This window comes from Ictidomys tridecemlineatus, chromosome 10 (genome assembly GCF_052094955.1).
Source record: "Ictidomys tridecemlineatus isolate mIctTri1 chromosome 10, mIctTri1.hap1, whole genome shotgun sequence".
Classification (NCBI taxonomy): Eukaryota; Metazoa; Chordata; class Mammalia; order Rodentia; family Sciuridae; genus Ictidomys; species Ictidomys tridecemlineatus.
The window spans coordinates 4,537,604-4,562,992 of NC_135486.1; the positions used below are offsets into that span (position 1 = coordinate 4,537,604).

Below are 25,389 nucleotides of genomic sequence, written 5' to 3' on the forward strand. Positions count from 1 at the left end.
AAGGGTTTGATTTCTCGAACCATGCAAGGATTCTGGCTTTCCTGTTTGAGTGCAGCATTGGTAAGGCACCTGGAGCCCAACTCAGATCTTGCATCTGGTGGGCACACAGCAGACACAGCTCCATTAAATTCATGGAGTTATCTAGGGTGCTGCTCAATGTAGGCGTAGAGGCTCACTTGGAGAATAAACTCTGCGTGTGACTTTAAGAAGTGGCCTTGCTTCAAAACATTGGCAAAATCCCAATGGCTATAAGAAGAGTAGAAAACAGATGAGAGTTGCTTTCATTAAATGCCCTCTCGTTGACTTCCAAGGCAGTTCTTCAGTGAAGGGTCTGCACGGTGTTTCCCTGCACTCCATCAAGTGGCTATACATGGTGACATGTGCCTCTGTGAATTATTATATTCACTGCACAGTCACTATCTTAAGACATACTGATTCATATTATTTTAGTTCAGCCAATTTCTTATTTTACTTTTTAACTTTTTAATTTTTTTTATTTGTACTTAAAATGGATATGGCCTCAAGAACTTCTTGGAGTTAAGATCTAGTTTAAATAATAATTGTAATAGAGTTGTCTATTCTAAACTCAAACTCAAACTTTAAAAATATCTGGGTGCAGTGGGAACACACCTACATGGGAGGCTTACACAGGAGGATGGATTGAGACCAAGAGTTTCAGTCCAACCTGAGTAAAATAGGGGGGCCCAACCCCAGACTAAAACACAAGCAAGCAAACAAGCAGATGATTAAATAAATAATGCGGGAACTCCCATGAAGAGATCGAAGAAACAGATAGAGATGTGCCCCCAGACAGAGGTTGGAGTGTACCCATTTGCCATATTTCAGGAATTGGATAAGCAGGGCCAAGGCATAAAGGTAGAGGTTGGGCTGAGAGCGGAACCAGGACCAGTCCCTCAGCATGGTGGGGCTGGATGTTAGGAGTAGAAGTTCAGAACCAAATCTAGTGTTCGGGGGTCAGCAACAGTGTATTGATCAGAAGAGATTCATCTGTGCCAAGAAGGTGGCTACACAGACAGTAATACAGGGATACACACAAGTGTACACAAGTGCTCACAAATTGTGAGAGTTGGCAGAAGAACCTCAGGACTACTTAGGTTCATGGAGAGGGTTCTAGGTCTGGGAGAGCAAGGACCAGGAAGAAATTAGGAAAAATAGGCAGAACCCAAGTATGGAACCCAGGGAACTGGTGTTCTAACAATGATGGAGACATTTCAAAGCTACCCCCAAAATGAAATCCTGCATTGCACTCTAAAAAGAGAATTGGAGAGCTCCATCTACCCCAGCGCCCCTCTGTACTTGGTGACCCTCAACGGGCTCTCTGAAGTATCCTAGGATTCTGCAGCGAGATGAAACTCTTGAGATGGTGCCAGGGGTTAAAAATGCAAGCACTCAGCTGTGTGGGGAAAGGAGACCAAGCATTTGCCTAAATCTAGAACATATGTTTGGAGAATGAGGCGAGAATAAGGTACAAAATCCAGATCTCAGAATCAGGATCAGGTAAGGTAGACAATTTTGAGAGCCATTGTGGACTGAAGATGCAGTTTCTTTCAGGGTTGGTTCTAGACTCAGGGTGGGGAAGGCTATAAGGAGACGGGCAAATGCCACCTGTTATAAGGGAAAGAGGACTGGAAAGAAATGAAGGGAAATAAGCTTCAGAGAGTACAGGTTTAACAACCATTTGGTTACATAGATGATTTGAAACTTTTGTGAGATTTTTGTTTGTTTTAGGGATTTTTGATCCTTCATCATTAAAAGTGGAATATTGTAAAATAGAGCTCGTGATAAACATCAATGAGATAAGCGAATGTGAGTGAGAAATGAAGGAACGAGCTCAATCCCTAATACTGGCCCCGAGAATATTCTAGATTCCTCAGGGGGCTTGCAGTGTATCTTTTGGACAGCAGGCGGTAGCATTTTATGTTTCCTACCTTGCAGAATTCATGGCCTGGGAAGAGACCTCAAAGATGGTCTCATACATTCCTCTTCTTTTGGAATTGAGAAAACTGAGGTCTTTGGAGGTGATGAGACTTTCTTAATGCCACATGATAGTGTGGTGGGAGGTAGTATAAGTCTTTGGAGATTAGTACTCATTGCATGAAGGGGAATAAATAATATTTTAGCCATTTTTTATGTAATACTAATGGATTCCTACTGATATATTCTCCTGCCTGATCAGCGGTTAGGACTGTTGCCTGTGTAATGAAGAGTAAATTAAGCCATGGACCCAGGATTTAGAAGCCTGCCACTGGGTGGCAGCGTGGCATGGTGGCAAAAACACCTGTTGTCTGACTGGGCCTGGGTGAATCCTGACTCTAGGCTTCCTAACTAAGTGCCTTTGGCAGCTACTTCTTCTCTCAAAGCCTCTGTTTCCTCATCTTCGAAGTGGGGATAACAATAACCAACTTAAGAGTGCTCATGTATGAATAGTTGGCAGTACACAAGCAATAAATATTAACTATTATTGCTGGTCTCGTTACTTACCTTGACTACACTGAACACTAAATTGGAACAACAGTGCCTTTTGAAACTCAGCAGCAGCTGTGACCTAGTAAATTCAGTGCATTTCTATTTTAGAACATGCACCCTGCCTGCTAGATGCTAGCCAGCCAGATGCTTTGGGAAGCTGAACATAGATAAGCTCCACCTTGCCCTGGAGGATTCCACTCACTGTCAGTAAAGCTTTGAGTGAATTTCACTGGCAAATGGTCAGCTTCGGCTGTCCATCACACATCCATTGTTTTCTGTCTCGCTGTTACAGGGGCATAAGATGAGGATGCAAGCTCCTGCCCTCAAGGAGTTTGCAATCCATGCAGACATGGAGGGAGGAGTGAGTAATAAAATAGTAATTTTGTTCTGGTAGGCCAGAACAAAATCACATCCATCCGTGGGTGTGCTCAGTGTCTGGGACTTAGCAGTGCCCAGTGAAGGTGAGTGTGAGAAAGAATGAATGCTGGTATAGCAGAAAAAGATTCGCAGAAAACGAGTTTCAGTGACACAGTTGAGCTTCATTATTTACTAATGGTTACTTAACTTCTCTGAGCCTGTTTCTTTCTCATCTTCCAAATGGAAATGATAATGTCTTTCCTCTTTCTTTCAGAATTCTAGCAACATCATTTATGAAGGAATGAGACATTTCATAAATCTGAAATGTTTAACTCAATTTATTTAAACATTCGGGGGCTGGAGGGAGAGAATGAGACTGACTAGATTACCAGGCTTTGTGGAGCACATGCTGTTTTAGTTCAAGAACAATTCTCGATGATTCTCCATTCTATATTGCTATTTGAAAATGGTAAGAAAAGACCTAAGCACATACCTTCACACCTTGGCGGGGAGCCTGTCCACTGTCCAGATGGAGTACAATCCAACCTTTCAGGTCCAGATAAAGAAAATCCCTCCTCACAGATGAACTGGCAGGTGGCTTTATAACTGGACTCTCCAAAAGGTCGGGTACAGGTCATTGTTCCATTCTGAGGGCTCAGCAGAGGTGAGCAAGTAACGGCTACCATGGGTGCAGAGGAGGAGATTGTGTTAGTACTCAACACCCTGAAATCTGTGTGTGTGTGCGCGCGCGTGTGCATATGTTGCCCCTTGAATACTCAGGGCAGCGTATGGATAAGTGATTGTTTGAGTTCCTGGTGCTTTCTCAGTTTGTGGAGGTCTAAAATAGCAGCAGCTTTCGTTTGATTTGGGCTCTGAAATGCTCAGCCCCCAGGAGCTTTGGAAGGGACTGTAAAAGGGAGCGGGTGCTGTGTTTGAAGGACAGTGGTGCAGAGCATTTCGGTGGCCCCTGACAGGAGGGGAGGTGCTGCTCCCTTGATTACCTTCATCAGAAGTAGACCTAGTGACCTTCCCAGAAAACAATGACAGTGACTGGAAAAAGGAAACAGGATAAATTGCTTTCTCCTTTTCTCCCAACGTGGTGATGGGAGGAATCTGGGTCCAGACCCTGGCTCTGTTACTTATCAGTATTGTATCTCTGCACAGTAACCTTTCTGAGCCTCAGTTGCTTCATCTTTGAAATGGGAAAAAGTATAATCTTTGCCTTGCAGATATCCTTAGCTATGTAGGAAGTTAACTGAATCATCTTTAAAATTAAATTTAAAATATAATAAAAAATCACAAAGTAGGCACATAATTCATCAGCTGCTGGCAAATGCTAATTCCACCACTTCCCCACAGTCTCATTCTATAATGACCAGTCAAAATTGATTGCTTGTTCACTTAGGACAATGTTAAATTAGGTCTTACAGTTCTTTGCCACAGTTTATAGAGTTTGTGGTGCTAGGGTCTTGCTTGGGTTGCTGAGGACCCAAGTCCTCATTTGACAAGTCACTTGACCTCTTTGAATCACAATATCTTAAAATGGGGAGAACAGTATTACATAGCTCCTAGTATTAAGTATTATTAGGATTAAGAGTGAAAACACTTAATTTAGCTGTCAAGGTGTTCCTCTACCAATTAAGGAAGCTGTAAAGCACAGATTAAAGGTGCAGACCTTGAAAGGTAAGACTGAAAGAACACACGGTTGTGGGTGTTTCTTCCTCGCTGTTTGTGCTGGTTGAGCATCATGTGGCTTTGGAGTAGAGACAGTGGTGTGGCTGTCCCAGGGCCACTTTTCAGCCGCTGACTCCAAAAGCGTGGTTTCGAGCACCTTCTCTTCCTTTCTCTTCCCTTTATTCCTTGACCTCTCATCTGATCAACTCGTCCAAAGCCTAATGATTTCCTGCCCTTTGAAAAGTCTTCTGAGTTCTATGTGCATGTGAGGGGGGCAGGGGAGACAAGTCAAAGAAGTCCTGACACTGCAGGGACAAAGGGAAGGGGTGCCCTTGAGGCCCTGGGGCACTTGAGTCCATTTTCACTCTGTGGCTTTGCCTTCTGAGGAGGGGGGTGGGTGTGGTGGGGAGGGGGACAGTAAAAAGGGAGAGTTTCTGGTAAGGCCCCTCTGAAGTTGCAACAGCCTGCGGATTGCAGGCCTCCTGGCACCTTCCTGCCCTGCCCTCCTGGGATATTTCACTTTTGTGCACCCAACCGCAAAAGGACAGAGTTGGGTTGAGTAAACAAAGAACTAAAAGCAGAAGGGAACTGGAAGGTCACAGGAAGCCAAATGAGTGGCAGCCTTCTGCTGTGAAGCACCCACAGAGAGGGCAGTGAGGAGCACTGGGCTGAAATCTGTGCCCTGCACAGCCCACAGCCCATGGTAGCCCAGAAGGTCCCAATTGCTGTGGTGACCCTCCTTGGGGACTCCCAAGTTCTTCCCCAAGCTGTGTGGGCTCTAACATGCCCAGTCCCATTGTGGCTGAGAGGAGCACTGAGGGGCAAGGCCACAGCCCACCTGCACTCTCCAGACCCAGCTCCAGGGGCTGGCCACACTCTCTGGTGCCTGGGTACAAAGGACATTCAATTTTGCTAAATTCCTTTCTATATCAATTAGTTCATTAATATGTGGCCTAACTCAACAGTGAGCTGTGTGTGTGTTAGCACCTGTGAACTTTTGTGACTGAATAGCAAGTGGTTTCCTCTTCATAAAAACCTGTATCTGCCTGCTTTCACTTAGATACTGAAAGTCTGTGCAAAGGGAAAGGCATGGCTATTAATACAGAAATATTTTGCATTTTATCCATTCAAATTTATTGTTGAAATTATATGTACACCATAAAATACTAATTGCATGATGCAGGGTAAATGGAGAAAATATTGGAAGAAATCACACCAGAATGTTAAGAATGTCTATTTTAGGGCAGTAGGGATATTTAAGAGGATATTTTTCTCTTTTCTGTGTTCTTATTTTTCAGTAGTTTTTGTAAATAAAAATCTTGCTTTGTAAAGTTCTCTTTAAAATGTGTTTTCCATAAATGTAACTAAGGAATTGGATATGTTGAGTAGAAAATGGATGGGGAGGATAAAGGAAGGCATGGAGAGAGTAAGGCGCAAGGGAGCAGTAGCATCTACCCTTCAAATTGCAGATGACTGGGAGCAGTGCATTTCATCAGGGTGTTAAAGTATGACAAGTACCCAGGCTTCTTAACATCAAGTGCATTACACTGAATCTGCACACCTTCTGAGAACCCTGAACCCTCCAGTTCCTGAAGTGGTATCTTCCTCTTCCATAATTCTCCCCTTTATCCTGAGTGTTTCACCACTGTTATGCAAATCTTGGGGTATATCTGCAGCTAGATACCTATTCAGTGCAGCCACCATTACACCTCATGGTGCCCAGGAGGAAAATGCCAAATCAGCCTTGAGACCAACACCTAGAAGCTGATTTTTTTTCCTTCCTAGTTTTCTTTCCAGGTACTATTTTTAGCCTATGAGTACAGTTTGCTGTGTTCATGACAGGAGCCTTCAGATGCTGGTAAAGGCCCTGTCAAGGAGTAAGCGAGGGCCATTCTGCTCCCTGTGGCCTATTGCCAAACATCCTGACACCTGTATTATCCACTGAGCCTCTGAAGACATTTGCATTTGGGATCCTTAGGCTACAGGGTAAAAGGATTTTCCATCTTGTTTCAAGGAGGACTCTACATAGTTACCAACTCTAAAACACAGCTTTTAAGAACATTGCCTATGACTTAATTCCAAGGGGCTGGGAGGACGTGCTCTTACCTTGGCATTCTGGGGGAGCAGCACTCCAGTGCCCAGTAGCCAAGCACCGCAGCTCGCCTTCTCCCACCAGGAGCGAGCCTTCTTCACAGGTGAAGCTGCAGACTGACTGGTATCTGAAGCTGCCGGAGGGGTGGGAGCAGTTCACCTGGGCCCTGTGGGGAGCTGGAAGGTCTTGGCATTGCACAGCTAAGGGGCGAGGAATGGAGACAGTAAGGCACAGGGAACAGAAGCAGCTAGGAACTTGTTGAGTCCAACCATAAGTTCCTGACCACTTAGTGCCAAGAACGAGGATTCCTGAATTGGGCTTTTTAACATGGAAGATGAAAAAAGTGCCATTTAGTTACAGTGCACCTGAGTGGTTTTGAGCAGAATACTAACACATTATTCAGCATTTTGGCAATATGTATCAGTAGTGCTTGAACTATCATACTCTTGGACCCAAGAATTGATGCCAAGTAGGAAATCAAGATGCATAATGAAAAATTAATTCAGAGACACATTTTATCAAGATAAGATTTGCGAGAGCAAAATATTGAAACAAGTATAAATGCCATTAATCTGGAGTTGAAAATAAATCATAGTGGATTTGTGAAAAGAATGTTAAAGGTCCCTAAAATCACATCTTTCACTTTGGAAAGATATGGGAAATGTCTCACTATATGATGTTAAATAAAAATGCAGAATGAATGAAAAATTATCATCATGGTCAAATTATACCATGATTTTAACATATAAAATAGATGTTCAAATAGGGAGAGAACACACGACTTCTATTGTTGTCTTTTTTTGCCTTTAAAATGTGAATAATAACTCTAACTACCTCTTGGAGCCAACCCAAATGAGGTCGTAGGGACTGCTCCATAAATCTTGGCTGCCAGCAGCATCAGAGTGGCAGTGGCAGTAATAGATGACTGTAGCGTCCTCGAGGCCATGCAGCAGAAGACCTCGACTGTCGACTGTCAACTGTCGAGTGGGAACACTAGGATGCCTGCCAGGGGCTTACTGAGACTGCCTCTGCAGGTGCCTGTTCCGGATGATTGGACACAGGTAATGCCTCAAGGCAGAAATGTCTCCTGTGATCCTTTATGATCCTTCTTAGGCACCAAGGCTCTGTGGGTCTGTCTCCAACCATTCATCCGCAGCGCCTCACAGCACCTCAAGTCTCACCAGCATGGTGCATGGCTGCCTATTCCTCCATTGCATTCTTTCCCTTTGACTTTCAATGCTTATTGCAGTAAGTAATACAACATAAAATCCATTCTTTGCCACTTAAACAGCATAGAGTTAAGTGATATGAGCACATTCACAATGTTGTGCAATTATCACGCTGACAATTTCTAGAACTCTTTCATCATCTCAAGCTGAAACTCTGCCCACTGAACAGTTAACTCCTCGCCCTCTCTCCTCCATTGTTCTACTTTCTCTGATTTTGACTACTGTAAGTAACTTATGGAAGTAGAATTATGCATTACTTGTTGCAGGGGGACTGGCTTATTTCATTTAGTGTGATATCCTTAAGTTCATCCACATAGTAGAATTTGTCAGAATTTTCTACCTTTTCAAAGCTAAATAATATTCCACTGTCTGTGTATATCAATTTTGCTTATCCTTTCGTCTGTCAGTGCTTAGTTGACTTACTTCCACATCGTAACTATTGTAAATAATGTTGCTGTGAACATGGGTGTACACATCTCTTCAAGGCCCATTTGCAAACTTCTGTCTCATTTTGAAAATACAATCTACATAAACCCAGGGGATTCACTTAAATCTCAGCAAGTGGCAGTGAAATGCCAATATTATATTTCCAGAACATGACTTTGTGTTGAGAGTCCTTTGTAAATAAACAACCCCAGTGACCTCTCTTTGTCTCAGTTCTCATGTAAGAGCAGAACACTGAAAACATGAAATATTAAAAGGGGACCATTTTGTCAAATTAGATCACAGACACATGATCTGTGAAGTAGTATCATTTTCTCAATATTTGTAAAACTGATGCAGTTTTAAAGTTGCTTTTACACACATTAATTCACAACTACTACTGAGACAGGAAGGTAAGGCAGATGGCAGTACCTCTGACCACCAGAGAGAGGGGAAGGTAAGGCGCATGGCAGTATCCACATTTTACAGAAAACTCAACGAGTCCCAAGCTTATTGACAGCAATGACAGAACTGGACCGTTGTTCCTCCACCAGTTCACGCTGTTCCTTTCCTCTAACCCTGATCTCCTCAGCCCACCCCATATGTGTCAATCAAAGCAGCCCTCACCTTAACTGTGCTGTAATGAACAGCCATGACAGGACTGGCTCTGCTGGCCATTTCAACCCTAGTGCTGACTACAGAGGCCCAAGCACATAGTAGGCTCTCAGTGCCTGGTGGTGAGGGAATGATAGTGCTAAATGCGGATGTTGATGCCTTTAATGCCTGAGAAGCACAGAAAGAATCTTTGATGTTGCAATACCTTGACACATGGGGGCTGGTGCTGTCCACTGTCCCAAGTCAGCACACCAAACCACATCAGCTCCTCTCAGCAAGAAACCCTCCGTGCAATGGAAGCTACATCTGGAGTTGTACTGAAAGGCTCTTGAGGATGGGGAGCACTCCATGCTCCCATGGTCAGGACTCTCCAGTGGCTCACATGCAAGGGCTAAAGGGAAAAAAAATTGTCTGCAACTGGGTACCGGAAGGGCCCAGTCCTTTTTCAGAAGAGACTTGGAAGATGCTACCTCTTTCCTACCTACATTGTCAAGATGGTCAGAACCTCAAATCCTCCCCTTTCCAGAAGGGAAGTTACCTTTCCCAGGCTCCCTCCCTGGCTCACTCTTACCTGCCCTCAGGTCTCAGCTTAGACTTCACCTGCCTCCCTGCCTACCCTAACTAGGGGGAAGAGCTCCTCCAACCTGCTCCCACAGCCCGTCCCACTGCGTCACACCACAGTCTCCTAGAGGCTGGGGTTGCAGTCAGGTGTATCCCAGAGCCTAGAACATGCTTGGTACATCATAGGTGCTTGTTAGATATTTATTGGATCTAAAAAGAGCAGATACAGGAAAAGATTGGGTTTATAAGGAAAAAACAGAAGTAGCACAGCTTATTATTGACACTATGATCTGTCGCAGTGCAATGGTCCCTAGTGGGCTTTGTCCCTGGAACTCAGGATGTCATCCTAATATACTTCAGTTGCCAAGGGTGTGCTGTCCAAAGTGAGTTCTTGAGTATAGTTAGGCCCCAGTGACCTCCATTCTTATGTTTCCTCATGCTCTTCCCTGGAGGAATGTCATCTCCATGCAGTTCCTGAGGTTTGGCAGAGCATAAAGACTATCCTTTTACCCTCCGCTTTAACCTCTGGTGTTTACAGAATCAGGGCATTTAAGGATCAAAGGTCCCCTAGGACTTCTCTCTTGCTTTACAGATGAGAAAAGTGTTGCTCAGAAACGATAAGTGATCTCCCTGACTTCTCGTGGCTAGCAGAACCAAAGCGGGGCTCTGCAGGTCTGGGAACACACTAATCGCCTTCAGGATCCTACTCCTCACCACCCCTCTCCTCAGAAGCCGAGGGTGTGAGGCAATGACTCAGAACGCAGTTTCATGGTGTTATGTAATTGCCTAGTATTGCATCATGGGCTCTCCTTTAAACACAGCCTTTGCTCCTTTGCCAAATGCTGCCTCCAAAGATGTGTTGGGGAATTTCTCTTTGTCCCAATGGCCACTGCTCTAACTCTTTCTCACAATAAGGACCTTGTCCTGAAGTTTGTATATGCCAATGAGACAGGAAGGTGAAAAAGAGGGGCAGAAATGAAAGCTGACCTCATGCACAACCCTGTGCTAAATGCATTATATTTATTTCATGGTATAGTCTTTATTTACTTAGTCCTCACAAAGTGCCTTGCTTTGGGGAAAGGGAAGACCTTTTAATTTTCACCATAGTAAATCAGCCTCTTATTTTTCTAGTCTGGCACTAGAATTCTTAGCTCCATTTCACAGATGAGACATCTCTTGGCTCCTGGAGGTTGAACAACCTGCTTCTGAGTCAGGGCCTAGAGGGAGGTCACCCTGATGTTAAGAGTCCTGGATCCTTCTATGGTGCCATGACACCTTCTTGAGTGCACCGGGGGCTGCTAAGGAAAACCTACCTTCACAGGTTGGTAAGGGCGCAGTCCACTGGCCAGGGCCAATGCAGTGGAGTGTGTCCAGGCCCCTTATTCGATAACCAGGTTGGCACTCAAATGAACAGCGGGAGCCATAGGCAAAGGCAGCAAGTGGATGCACGCAGTCCATGGTTCCGTTGTCAGGGGCTTCCAGGTGCTGACACTGCACAGCTAGAGAGAACAACCAAGGATAAGAGACCCTGAAGGTGGAGAATGATGTCCACAGTTGGAGGGCAGTGGTGGGGCTGTCTCTGGACACAGAAGTGGAGCTAGGAGGGTGGGAGGTCAGGAGACCTGTTGTCCAGACTCAGAGCTCCTGTCCTCAGCATGGCCTGAGTCTCTTAAAAACAAGCACTGTTCCAAGCTTTATACTTAGCATCCTCTATTCCTTATGTCTTTATAAATTTGTTCCAGTAGGTCTTCTGGTGCCACTCAGAGTATAGACACTATCCCTTAAGAATGTGGCCATTCTGAAGCTGTTGTAGGTTGTGAGTTTGGGGGAAGGGAAGCCCTTTTAATTTTCACCATAGTAAAATCAGCCTCTTATTTTTCTAGTCTGACACTGTTTTCCCAAGCCAGATTTACCCAGTCTAGCTCAGCAGCAGCTCGAAGGACAGTTATATTTTGGCAAGTCTGGCCATCTTCTCCATCTTCTGGCCAGTTTTTTCTACAGGTGCAATGAAGGCAAGGACCGGGTGCAGTGACCCTTATACACCCTGTATGTCCTGAAGCTCCCTTACACACTGGTCTTGGGTAGATGGTACTTTCAATAGCTATTTGGAAAGATCTCTTCTTTTTCACTTACAGAAACAAGTTAAAGTTATCAAATTAATAATGCTCAATTATTGTCCCTCAATCTTCATCATTTTACTTTGCTTACATTATAACCAAATGGAAAGGAGTCCCTTTGTAATGTTTTTGCTGAGAATCAAGAATTGCCCACATCACTCTATAGGCACAAGACACCATGAAAATCAAAGTCACTGTTACTCTGGTTGACAAATAACAAAGATAACTAGAGTTTTCCATCTAATGTAGATCTTCATTATTTCTCACCTTTTTTAATGGAGAAAGCTCATGCCCCCATCCCTGAATTTCAAGTTGACAGTGAGGATGGAAAGGAAGACGTCTACACACCTACACACTGTGGGGGCTTCTGTGTCCAGATTCCAGAAGCCAAACACTTCAGCTGGCTGGGTCCATTCAGTTCGTACCCTTCAGCACAGTGGAGCGTGCACTGTGAGTTGAAAGAGAAGTGTCCCAGAGGGTGGCTGCAGTTCATGAACACGTGTTGAGGGAGGCCGAATTCTCCACACTCTCTAACTGCGGGGACAGACATGGTGTTTTCATTGTACACTTGCAGACATTGTTGGGCCTGTTGCAAGCTGTAGTGACTGGTGTGGCCTGATCCACTGTCTTTCTGAGCTTCCCACACAGGCTTCCCATCTCTCCTTGTCTTCTTTTTTATCACCTGCATCTTGGGAAATGATCATTCTTTCACTGGTTTTCATTTCAATCAAGTAAAGCCAGCCTGAAAGGGCCCTCTTTGTCTTACTTCCTGATCATTTTCCTTTTCCTCTTTGAAATTTTATGAATGAATGTTCTGTGAATAAGGTGACTTTCCTGAGACTGCCTAGAGCCAATTGAGTGAAATAGACAGACAATGGGAAGGGCCTAGGACCAGTCTCTATTTGCTGGAGAGTCTTCAGGGTTGTTTACTTTGTGGCACTGTCCTTTGCCTAAGAACAATGGCTAAAATAATATCAACAATGTGGCAGCCTCACCATATTCACACTCAGGCCCATGGAACCCAGGGTGGCAGGAGCAGGTGTAGTTCCCGATGGTCTCGATGCAGTCTCCCTGTTTGCTGCAGGACATGTCGTGGCAGGAGGCTGCATGGATACAGAAAGGTCAGAATCGCCAGCATTCACAGGAGATGAGGCCAGCTTGGCCTCTCTCAGGCAGGACTGAGTTAGGCAGGCAACAGAGGTCCAGCATCAGCTGGAGAGCCAGCCTGCTCCCTGTGAGAGGCACCCTACGCACCATCCATTTCATGCTGCATCAGGTGTTTCCTATGGAGGGTACTGCTGCATGTGGACACAGGGGACAAGCGAGCCTGACATGTGTGCACAGAGGAACTCCTCGACCTGCTACAAAATGGGCTGTGGTTTCTAACCAAGGGCATTCATGCCTCGGGCCAGATGTTGCTGCATGGAGGACAGGAGCCACGTGGGAGGCAGGGCCACATCTACCTGCGTCCTGGCTCTTGCTGCCTCCTCACTGTGTGACCAGAGGCTAGTTACTTCTTTGGGTCCAGTTTGCCCAGTGTGATGGCCTGATCCCTTCAACCTTTGTATTCTTCTAATCTATGTCCAACACCATGGGTAGAGGAGCAGAGAAGCCACATGTGATGTTTAACACTGGTCATGGCTAAGGGAAACCGTCTTGAGAGAGGGCGTTTCACGAGTGCACACATGGCTGTTTTCACGATGTCTGTGCCCTCAGGTGACAGAGTAGAGAGGGGCCACGGGTTCTTTCCTACAAAAAACTCTTTAAGTGTCTATGCGTGTGGTAGAAGGTTCATGTTAGAACTGATACCGCAAAGGCACTGAGAATGTTCTTACTGGTGTTGTTTCTACCGGTGCTGTTTTTTTTTTTTTTTTTTTTAATGGGGTCATAGCTGGGATAAGGTCTGTGGCTAGACTGTTTTCTGGTGTTCTTTTCCTTTGCACTGAGCCTAGCTACATGTTGACACTCCTTGTGGTAGATTTCTGGAGGAAATCTGTCTATCATGTAGAGGGTTATGTTAGATCATCTCTATGTCCCCTCTCAACTCTGAGAGGCTATGATTCTGTAAATCGTGCAAGATTCTATAGGAGGAAATTCCCACAGCAGCCAGTGAGTTTGGTGAGGCTGCACTGAGGCCTGGGAAGGGTTCCAAGTAGAGAGAAGATGCAGGAGCAGCTGCAACTGGTAGGTAGAGTTTCTGTTCACATCCTGCATCCTGTACACCTGACCTTGACCCCAACAGAGCCTTACAGTAGCAATGCCTCTATCCTTGATCTCAGAACATCCAGGGTTTGCTTCCTAGAGAGTAAATCTCAGTGCTGTAAGAATGAAAATAAACAAAACAAAACAAAACCCAGCTAGTTTTCTCTATTCCATCCCAATTCAGGCTTCCTGACAGGTTAACAATAATAACAGGAGGACAATAATGATGATTCAGTGAATCAATCTCTCCCCCCCCCCGCCAATAAATTGTTCTCAGGTCTAAAAAATCTTGGTATTTAGAGATTTATTTCAACAAACCTAAGTTCTTGTTATAGTACACGACTGTTTCTCATCTGTCTCCCACAGAGAACAGAAGGCTCCTATACCCTCTACCTCTTTGATGACAAAACACCCATCAATGGCAGCATCCACCAAGGGCACCATGCTGGTGGAATAGACCTCACTTAGAAAAGAACTTAGATAAGCGACATTGTACCAGTGAGTGATATTGACCATTTTTGTAGTTAGAGGAATGACATCATGCCAATAATTTTCTTTTTTTTTTTTTTAGAGGAGGAGAGAGAGAGAGAGAGAGAGAGAGAGAGAGAGAGAGAGAGAGAGAGAGAGAATTTTTTAATATTTATTTTTTAGTTCTCTGCGGACACAACATCTTTCTTTGTATGTGGTGCTGAGGATCGAACCCGGGCCGCACGCATGCCAGGCGAGCGCGCTACCACTTGAGCCACATCCCCAGCCCGCCAATAATTTTCAATCTCTTTTCTGTCTTATAATTTTTTGCAAGCTTTGCTGGGAAAATAGATGTTGAGGGTTGAAGAGAAGGGGAAGCAGTGGCATATTGAAACAGCAGTGGTAGCCACAACCAGCCAATAAGGGACACTTCTAGGACAGCATGGCCCAGGAAGGATGAGAGCTGACCCAGAGAGCAGTAGGATGAGCACATATCCTGGTAATGTCCATCCTGGTCCATACATAAATGGCTGTTAACTAGCTAATTAATATATAAATGGATAATTTATAAAATGAGATTTAACTGCATGATAATGAATTGACGAATGCTTTTCCTCACCTAGAATGCTTGGATGAGAAGAAAGAAAATGTAGAAGAAATACTCTATGCTGTTTATTCCATTCTGTACTGTGTTTTGTTGAGGGGTCCTGGGGGTTAGCTTAAAATCTGAAGAACTTAGAAAATATATAGTGGGGTATGGCATCTGTTGGGTGATTATCAAAGAAGCTTCAGAGCACCTGGATATGCTTGCTCAGGGAAGAGCACTGCTGTGCTGTGACAGACAAGAGGGGCTCCCCTAAACAGGAAGCCATAGCACAGAGGTGGAATCAGCTCTGGCACTGGGCACGTGACTTTCAGGCATGTCTGCTTACTCTGGGACCAGGAGAGTCAAGGATCCAATAGACTCACACAATCTTACCTTCAGTTCCTGCTTCCTTGTCCTGACCCCCCACCTTCCCACCAAAGTCCAGCAGACCTGAAGATATATTGTGTTGAAGAGAATCTATAAAGCATTTGTGATCCTCAGTCATGCTCCCAAATTGTCTCATGAAAATGCAGACCAAAGAATGTAGAGGCATCTAACTAACACCAACTTTCAAGTCAATGTGTGCTTGACGCTGGCCTCAACATCCACTGGGGTGGAACCTTGGTAGACCATTATCACTGAGCCTTCCCCTCATCAGCAAAATTGGAGCCATAGCAGGGCCTGACCAATGAGGCTGTCCTGAGGATGAAATGCAGCTAATGTTCATGAACAAGTGACACCTGAGCAAAATAACTAATAAAACCAGGTGTTTAATAGATGTTGGTTATAGCTGTGCCTCTCAGGGACCATCTAACCCCTCTCTGCCCTCCCTCACACTATTGCACATAGCAAAGGAAATGTATGGTTGTGGCTACCACTGGCTGTTTCAGTATGCCACTGTTTCCCCTTCTCTTCAACCCTCAACATCTATTTTCCCAGCAAAACTTGCAAAAAATTATAAGAAAAGAGATTGAAAATTATTGGCACTCCTCTAAAATGTATGAGACTGGTTTCCAATCCTACCTTTAATTCTGTGATATTCCACTATCTTAAGAAACTCAAGTCCCTTGAGCATCCACATCATCAGTCATAGAATGACAAGGGTGAGCTCGATATGGAATTCTCTTTGGTTCCTAACAGCCTGTGTTCTTTGAGATGCTCAATAAAGCACTTTACCAGTTCACTCTTCGTTTTCATGACCCTGACTTTGTGACTCCATGCTATTGACTCAGTGGTCATGTGGACCAGCAGGGAAAGCACTTTACTTTACCAGACTGATGCAGGCCCTACCTGTGTAGCACAGGGCCCGCTTTCTTTTCCCGCAGGGCTCATCATTCCATTTGCCAGGGGCCGACAGACTCTTGATATATATCTCCACGCAGTCCTGGTTGTTCCTCTTGTTGTTGGGCTCGTTGTCGGCCCAGTTCTCGGCCTCCTCCGTGAGAGCCTTCTTGGTTCCCACCCAGGTCCACTTGTTATTGATCTTTCTGATCCCAATCCAGTAGTAAGAGCTGTAGTAGGGTATGACTTCATTGAGATGAGCAATTTCATTTTTATTCTGGATAGCCACTAAATCTGTGAAGTGTTTCTGGCAGAATGCCCGGGAGTAATTCCACGGGTATGCTTTTATACTGTAATTATAGGTCCACGCTGTCACTTCCTTCTGGTTTGTTAGCTCTGTAATGAAGAAGAACCGAGGACCAGGTTAGCATCCCTAACCAGAGCAGGCTGTGGTCTGAGGTACACTGTGCGTAGTCAGATGAATTCCTGTCCAGAGGATGAATGCCAAACAGGACTTTTTTATGTCTAATGTAGTTATTTTAGGGGAAAAGAGTGATTTCCATATTTTATTTAAAAGTATGTGTATAATCAGATTAGGAAAATGAACTCTTCTGAAGATTCTTAATGTTAAAGACCTGAAATCAGAAGATGCTAGAGTTGGATGAGAATTTAAAGCTCAACTAATTTACTCCTTTCCTTTCAAAAATGAAAGAGGCATATTGTAAAGGTAAAATTTCTAAGCTGATTCTAAGCCGCAAAGCTTGGTCTTTTAAAGTGTAAAAGACCGGGCATTGTAAAGTTTCTAAACTGCAAGGCCTGGGTTAAAAAGTAAAAGATTAGGTATTGTTAGAATTCCTCTGCTACCCCCAGAACCTGTAATCCCTGTAGCTGTTAGGAAAATACCCAAACTGCCCAGTAAATATTCCTCCTGATCCTCTGGCTGTTTAATAGCTAAGGGCTCTGAGTAGCTTGGCATGTAGGCATCCAGGCCCCAAAACCAATCAGTTTGAATGTGTACCCCGCTTAGAAGTGACCAATCACCCCTGCCCAGCCTGTTCCCACCAATGAATGTACTAATCAGGTCTAAGAGTTGTTGTTCAATTTTCCCTCGCCTCATGATGATTTGTTCTGATGTATGCAAAGCCCCGCGCCCTCCTCAAAAAGTGTACTTAAGCTCTGCTTGACCTCTGCTCTGGGCTCTGGGCTGCTCTTCCTTTCTTGAGTGAGCCTGGAACCTCAACATGCTGAATCAATAAAACCCCTTCTGCCAATTGCATGAAGCCAGTCTCTTGTATGGTCTCTTCCTCCGACACTTTGCTGGACCCTTATAATATTAGGTAATTTGTCCAAGCCCAAATTAAATGATGTATACAATATGATCCTCCCTTTCTTTACATGGGAAATAAGGTGCTCAGTGGTCTGGGACGTCCAGCCTCATTGCCTGTTACATTGACTTTCTTAGCCTTTTCACAGGGTCTTCCTGCTATCCTGGCTATCCTGAACTCTTATGCCCAGCAAACTGCATCCCCACCTTTCCTTGACTTCCATGGATGGGCTCTGGGTTTCTTCCTCTAGGCTCCCACTACCTTCCTTCTCTGTGTGGCTATGCTATGCTATGGTCCCTATGTGCTGGACAGAGAATCCCTAATGGTGGTCTTTTTTTTTTTTTTTTCAATTTTGTTTTTAGGTCTGGGTCCTGAGCACCAAGAAAGAGGTTAGCTCTTAATAGGCTTTTGATAAATTTACCTATTGAACAAGTGACACACACAATAGGTTGATCCAGAGCCAAGTTTAGAAAGAAGGTCTCCTGATTTGTAACCTCATGCTCATTCCACTCCGCTTGGCTGTTACTGTTGTATAAATCACTCTGCTTCCTCCACGTCTGCTTAATCCCTTCTTAGAACAGGCCCTTCTTTGTGATTGCTTGTGATATCAAGTGTGGTAAGACTCTGCCCTTCAGCAACATGCAGGTGCTGTGATGCAAAGCATTGTTATTGTAGCCTGTAGGAGCTCAGGGGGCAGAAGGGGCCAGTTCCCTTGTGAAGAGGTGTACAATGCAAGCAATCAGCACTGGAAATGGCTCCATTTCCTGTTTATAAGGCCTTGTTTCTCTGCTGCCTGTGTGAAGGCCGGCACACTTTTCCCTCCCTCACTGACACTGCTGTGGCATTATGAAGATTTTATTCTGACAGAGCCAGGGCTGCATCATGGCTTCAGTGGACTCTAGGCAATATAGAGATGTATATAGTAATTTTATGTACTAAAGCATTTCTTTTGACTATAAAGAAAATTATTTTTTAAAAAACTTCAAGCATTTTGGGGAGTCACTAGAAGTATTGTGGGCCTGTGTATAGAGTGTTGTGAATGTATCCATTTATGTTGTTTCTGGTGCCTTTCCCACCAGAGGTGTGATGATAGTGCATGCATTTTTCCTCCAGGAACTTGGGCTCGGGCAGTGTTCCATGACTGCAGCTTTTAACATCTCCCATTTAGCTCTGGGCTCTACCCTATTACTCAGGGCCAGGTGAAGAGTCAGCCTCACCAGAGATCAAAGCACCGAACCAGAGGAGTTGGGCAGCTCCAAAGACCACTCTCTGAGATCTCAGGATCCAGATGGCTTTTAGGCAGCTGTCCTGAAACAAGAAAAGACAACTTTTTTATAGTATCTGTATACAACCAATGTGACAAAAAAATTTAGTTAGTAATCATGATGTTGAGATAGTCCTGTTGCCTTTGGGAGGGTGGTCCCAGTCCTCTGCCCCCTTCTTGTTTCTCACTGCTCTGCAATTCTAGATGAGCACTATAAAAGACTGAAGGAGAGCTCATTTCTTTGTTCATTCAAGAAGTATTTATTGAGTAACAGCTTCATGCCATCAGTATTTTTTAAGATACATTTTTAATATTCATGTGAGGAAAAGATACTCAAATGTGAATATGGCTGTCATTATTCTTATGCAATAATATTCCTTTCAGAACTGGTATGCCATTCCAAAGAATAATAGGAAGTCATGCAAGAACTTTTTGATCCTTACATAGAATGTCTAACCTATTCTTTGATCCACAGAGCAACATATTGTGCTGTTATATGATCTATTTTGTATTATTGACCCATATTTTATCTCCTTAGTTTACTGTTTCAGCATATATCTATAATACTATTTGATGATTAGTATACATATGTGTATATATGTTTAATATTTAATAATATATATAATAAGTCTACTCCTCTTGGATCTGTAACAACTATTATTTTTCATGGGCTTCCTTCTGTTAAGATTTTATTTAATCTATTAACATTTAAAAAGTGGCTTTTAGACAAATGAGTTCTGGAAATGCTCATATTCTCCAGCTTCCTCATATTGAACTTGGATGTTCCATAAGCTTGGAGCATCTAAGTAACACTCAAAAATGACAGCAGCAGATGCTGACTTTGGAACAAGAGCTCTGTTGGCTCCACTCTTTACCTTCATAAACCTCCAGGCTTCCAAATCCATGTGGCACTGCTGTTATGGGTAGAAGAGTGTGTGAGGTAACCAAGCTGAGCGGGGTACCAGTGTTCCTCCAGAGCCCCGATCACCACCACCACCATAAGAACAATGCATTTGCTGTACAATTGCAACTCTACCACTCTTTCATTCAAATTGTCACCTAAAACTCCTCCTGTATAAAAATTCTGAATTACCACAGCCCATGCTGCAGTGACGCTGATGCAGGTGTGGGGGACAGTGTAGGCGGGAAGTGGGGAGATTTACAGCCTGGCCAGGTACCAGGAGGGATACAACTCACACAGGGCACAGTGGGTTTGTCATGTATAAAAAGCCTAGCACTTTCCATCTAGGGGTTTCTAGATATTGGTTTTGATAAGTATTTATCAAAGTATTTCATGTTCTTATAAATCAGAACACTATTTAGCTGACATGTGCAGGACCCATGATCAAATGCTGAGAAATATCATGTTTACTTGCACAGAAAGTATGGTGAATCCCTTCATGGCGGTTTAAATCCACTGAGTGTTCTCTAGATTCTGTTGTATCACCAGCTACTATAATTCTATTTAATAGTACTATAATTCTATTCAAAACCCCCAGATACTATTCCAAATGCCATAGCAGAAGAAGTCTTCACAGGGCTGCACACGCAAGGGGAGTGTCACTCTGTATTCAGATTTTTTACTTCTACACATATCCTTTCCTGAAACCAGTGTGCCTAAAAGCACTCCCTCCTTCCCAAGGAAAATCTAACTCCTATTTACTGTGAGGCCTTGCTCCTAGGTGTAAAAGAGTCAAGGGTGCTAAAGAGTTAAGACTCTGTCCTGTTACTAAGCAAGTTGTGTTGAAACAAAAGGAAATGCCTCTCAAGGAGAAGCAGCCACGTGCTTTGCTAATCTTTAATGCTCTCTGGCAGCCTGGTTCAGACTGGAAGTTGCTGAAAAGAAATCTGAGAGTGGGTCATTAGAATAACATCCTGTGCCTGTGTAAACCTTCATTAAGCACCTTGGTTATCTTTAATGTTGCTTTTTGAAAGAACTAGAAGTGATTGCAAGGTGAAGAGGGGGCAAAACAAATGTTTTTCCCTCTGCCTCCCCTTTCCTAGGAAAGGGGAACCAGAGGCCAGTAGGCACTCATGGTTTTCCACGTGGCCCACAAAGCTGGCAAGCATGGCTCTACTTGTTCACGCTGCAGACCGCAGCTTTGCGCATGTAGAGAAAGAGTTAATGTCCCTCCCTTGACCTTCTGGCCATCTGCCCAGATTTGTCTTGCCTTCTCTCCTTGCTTTACAGTGGAGCATCTTGACCTCCTTGTTTCCCCCTTTGCTCTCTAGCCACTGCCCCTCCCGCCTACCAAACTGCTCTTTTGAATGCCTTCATAGCATTCTAATTACCAAACCAAATGAAGACTATCTACCCTTACCTTCCACGACCTTTCTGTAGCAATATATGCTATTGAATACTTCCTTTTGCTTACAGCACTGCCCTTGGCTCTTCTCTGGATACTTATCTAATGTCTTGAGCAATTTTTTTTTTGAGTCTTCTCTGAATTTACCCCAACTCTGCCTTCATTTGCAGAGGTAATATTTCCTTGAGTTCCTGCCTTCATGGCACTATTTCTCTTCTGTTCTTCTCTTTTCCTTACGCCTCCTATGGTCTTGTTTGTCAAAGGACTCCAATCAGCATCTCCATTTATGACCCATCTCCTGAACATGAGATCCAGAATCAAAATGCAAAGCCAACATGTGAGCATAGCCCTGGAGGGAGCAGCTGGCAGGAGCTTCTCAAGAGCAAGGACTAGGATTAGGTCTGAATCCCCTAGCCATGGTGGAGCGAATGGTTAATAAGTATTAATGGATGAATGAATAAAGAAAAGAATATTGGCAAGGGAATGGCTGAAGATGGAAATGTGCTAAATTGGAAAACATTGGACTGACACCTTGTCTCATTCTGTTTGAAGGTGAGGGTGAGAGAAACAAGGACATGATGGCTGACTCTCAGACATCCCATGTGAGAGTTCATGAGCAGGACTTAGCTCCATGTAGTTAGGAAGTGGGGATAAGTGGTGTGTCTCAGGAAGTCTGGTGGACATTCAAGTGAAACAAGTCTTAAAAGTGGAGGTGGAGAGAGCAAAATCAACCTAACCCTCTGGACTGGTTGTGAGGCTCCAGCACCACATGAGGCTCATAAAGGATGTCTGCTCTCACTGACAGCACCACTGACCAGCTGCCCCCATCTCCTGCCATAGAAACCCCAAATGCTCCATCAAGTGGGAGCAGAAAGGGAGGATGAAGAGACTTTGCCTGTCTGAAACCTTCACATCAATCTGTCATCAGATCCTCATGACTTCATTTCTGTTGAGAGACCTGGCCGTTCTCTAAACTTCCACTTGATGACAAATGTGCTAAGATAGATGTCAATATTTCTTCCCTGGACCAGGTCAGTCTTCTTCTAATTGGCTTCTGTTTCCTCTAAATCAGCTATCTCCATGTTTTTCTCCAAAATGCAATCAGAATGTTATTTCTATACAAAAACATGAGTGTATTGTTTCATATTTAAAATTCTTCAGTTGTTCATGGTCCCTAAACAAGACCTGCAAACCCTTTAAGATGACACATGCAAGACCTATTGATGCTTGCCTCTTCCTATTTCTCTATTCTCATTTCCTACCATTACTCCTCAATCACTCCCTGCCTTCTTAAAATTCTACAGTTTATTTATAATAAAACATTTTGTAATTTACAGAATGCACCACTTATCAAATTGTTCTTTTGTCCAGACCACCATCTTCATCTGCATCTGCCCAGCTCCCTAAGTCTACATCTCCACCTCTAAGGAGCTTAGCTAGCCCAACAACCTCTTTCTCCATACCAAAGAGGTGACCCTTGTTACTGACTGTACTTTTTCCCATTATTTATTTCAACAACTGTTGATTAAAGTGCCTAAAATATATTAGACACTTTTCTAGGGATCAGGGCTAAAATGATGAAAACAGACGTATAGGTCCTCATACACTCAATGTACATTCTATTCAGGGAGATAGACAATGAAACAAACCCCAAGAAATACACAATAGTACTAAACAACAAACATGAAAAATGTAGGACAATAAGTGAAAAATGTAAGCAATAAGTGGTAGGCAGAGAATTTAAATGGGGCTATGTGATAGAGTGAGTGAGGGGATTACATAAGACAACAAGACCAAGGCAGGCCTCCTCTGAGGAGTGATGGTTATTCTGATAGCAGAATGACCAGGGCGGGGTGGGTGGGTGGGGATCCTACCAAGTGAGAAGCAGGAAGAAGAGCATTAAGGCAAATGAAAGAGGAGATTCAAAGGCCATAGTAACATGGGACCATAGTAACATAGTGAAGTGTTCAGAGAAAGTAGAGACATTTGTGTTGTTGGAGTGGAGAGAGCAGTGGGGGAAGAACACACAAGAAGGTAGTTGATGGGTCACTCCAGACTTTGGAAGCCAAACAAGGGGATGAGATCTTATTCTAAGTGCAATAAGAATACAGGGAGGACTATAAGATTAGCAGTGTGGTCTGATTGATGTTGAAAATGATCATGACTTAGATGTTAATTAAAAAGGTAGTTTAGGGCTAGATCTTGTGGGTCTCATATACCAGTATCTTCAGCAGTCTAATTGTAGGGTTCTAAACTGAGAAGTGTCATGAACAGATGAATCTAACAGTGGTATTTTTAATAAATTAGAAGCAGGAAGGCTGAGCTACAAAAAAGGAGGCTATTACAATGGTCCTAGTAGAAGTTAGAGGGCCTGACTTGGGCTGTGTCCCTGGAAATGCATAAAGGGAGGAGGATATGAGAGTCACTGAGGATGCAGATCTATATAATCTGTTGGAAGCAAAGCTTTAATATCTGGTTGTTGGTGGTAGTGATGGTATGGCACAGATACTAGTGGCCCCAGCTTACCTGTAGAAAATGAAATACACTGAGAAAATAGATTGTCTCTAAGCCAAATAGTAAATTATAATTAAGACAGCAGGGTCCCAGGACATCAACACTTTGAATCAAACAAAGAACATAGTTAATTTAGACTACTCACTGCTATTACAGAGGGTAAAATGTTAGTTCTGGTATATAGAACAGCACTAAAAACCATAAAATAACGTACATAAGTTTAAAATTAAAATATACTTTGGACCATAGCTGGGCTATACCCCAACAAATTTGAAGGATTTGCTCTGCATTTGATTTTGCTAACTTTCTGCTTTGGTTTTCCATCAGAGGGGTCAAACACCAAGAAAACAATGTAACGAATGTCATTTATGAAACCAAGATTTCATAGGTAGGTTGGATCTTTTTTCTGTAGCACCTTTATGTAGTAAAGTCACTTTGATTTTTGAAGATTTCACTAATAAACTTCCACATAATACAGAACTCTGAAGATGCACATTCTAAGTCCAAGAGAAGGTGAAGCAGGTCATTATATTGTAACAAATGATAATGGAAAGAAAAGTAAGAACTGGAAGCCATAGACCTAAGGTGATTAACAGGTATGGAGGAAAGGGAATTCAGACCTGCTCCTTAGCTCACTAAAGCCTTGACCAACATCGATAACTGAACTATAAATCCCAATCAAGAGCTTCTTTAGATCTCTCTGATTGAAATCACCCCACCAGATAAACCTTCACTTCATTTTCTCAGGTCTTAGGAGTTAATTAAAGCCATGCTCAACATGATGCAGATCTTACATAGGCACTTTGAGGTTCCTGAATCCTAAGAACCAAACAGGCTTGTGGGGGAAAGGAAGAGAGGGCTTTGCTGAAATAGTACAGCAAGTCTAGGGCTGTTTTCCTCAGCTCTTCATTTTGGAGTTCCAGCCTCATTGCAGGATGCTAGTGGAGAAGCTTCTGAGCTTTAGCATAGAAGGCAACGTGGTGGGGTTCTTCTGGCATCCACACATAGGTTTGGGAACCTCCTGTGGTTGTCTATAGAGGTTGGGTTTTTTTATGTGATGTTTGTATTTTCATCTGGGAAGAACTGTAGCTTCTATCAGAATCCTAAAAATAATACCTGATCCAATATGTTTACATCTTTGAAATAAAGGAGAGCACCAAAGATAATAGAAGGGAGAGAGGAACAGCTGCTCTTTCAAGCTGTTCAATTCAGATATAGGACATGCAAAAGATAAGACAAGAGTAATCCTCACTTTCATGTCATTGTGGTTCTGACTTAGGGCAGGCTCCAGCTCCTTCCTTTTTGAGAATCTTCATCATCCTCTTTTCCCTGATTTCCCCAATGTGGAAAACCCTCATTAGGAGCATTGAAAAGTGTGTTATAGTAAAGAAGGGAAGTGGGACGGACCAGATGTAAGCACTACTTTCTTCTTTGGTCCCATAGAAATTATCCAAAGCATAGACCAGTCTGGTTCCTCCCTAGCCACAGACTGAAGGACTTTGGATTCTGGGACTATGTGGGATACCCCAAATAAATTGGGGGTAAAATTGGATCTACCCTAAACATGTTTTTATATCTAGAATAATATTTCTGACTTCAAAAATGCCTACTTATCTTGGATCTTCCCCAGATCCCAAACTCCACTCTATATCAAAAAAATTTCTTTCAATAATAGCTAAAACTTTCTAATCACCTATATGCCAGGCTCAGAGCTAAGTGCTATTAATTATGATATTATTTAATCCTCATAGTGACACTACAGAATACTATTATTATATCCACTTTATAGATATAGCAGGATAGATTCTTGGGGTAGAAATTGAAACCGATTTCAGATCAGTCCCAGAAAACTCCTAGTGCTCAGAGAAAGAAATGCAAGGACTCAGGA

The 25,389-nt window shown here is 43.4% G+C and overlaps 1 protein-coding gene across 5 annotated transcripts in view; it reads right to left on the reverse strand.

Annotated features, from left to right (window-relative positions):
• Positions 1-25,389, reverse strand: part of Selp (selectin P) — a 35,899-nt gene that overhangs the window by 9,783 nt on the left and 727 nt on the right. For 3 of the 5 annotated variants that reach the window (XM_021722677.3, XM_078022281.1, XM_021722674.3), the window contains exons 2-9: positions 18,635-18,725; positions 16,102-16,488; positions 12,551-12,658; positions 11,904-12,089; positions 10,752-10,937; positions 9,083-9,268; positions 6,625-6,810; positions 3,338-3,523 (exon numbers count right to left, since the gene is read on the reverse strand). In XM_021722677.3, the coding sequence (XP_021578352.1) occupies positions 3,338-3,523; positions 6,625-6,810; positions 9,083-9,268; positions 10,752-10,937; positions 11,904-12,089; positions 12,551-12,658; positions 16,102-16,488; positions 18,635-18,725 (1,516 nt within the window). The remainder of the gene's footprint in view (positions 1-3,337; positions 3,524-6,624; positions 6,811-9,082; positions 9,269-10,751; positions 10,938-11,903; positions 12,090-12,550; positions 12,659-16,101; positions 16,489-18,634; positions 18,726-25,389) is intronic. The other 2 variants (XM_078022280.1, XM_021722675.3) reach the window with 2 other exon arrangements.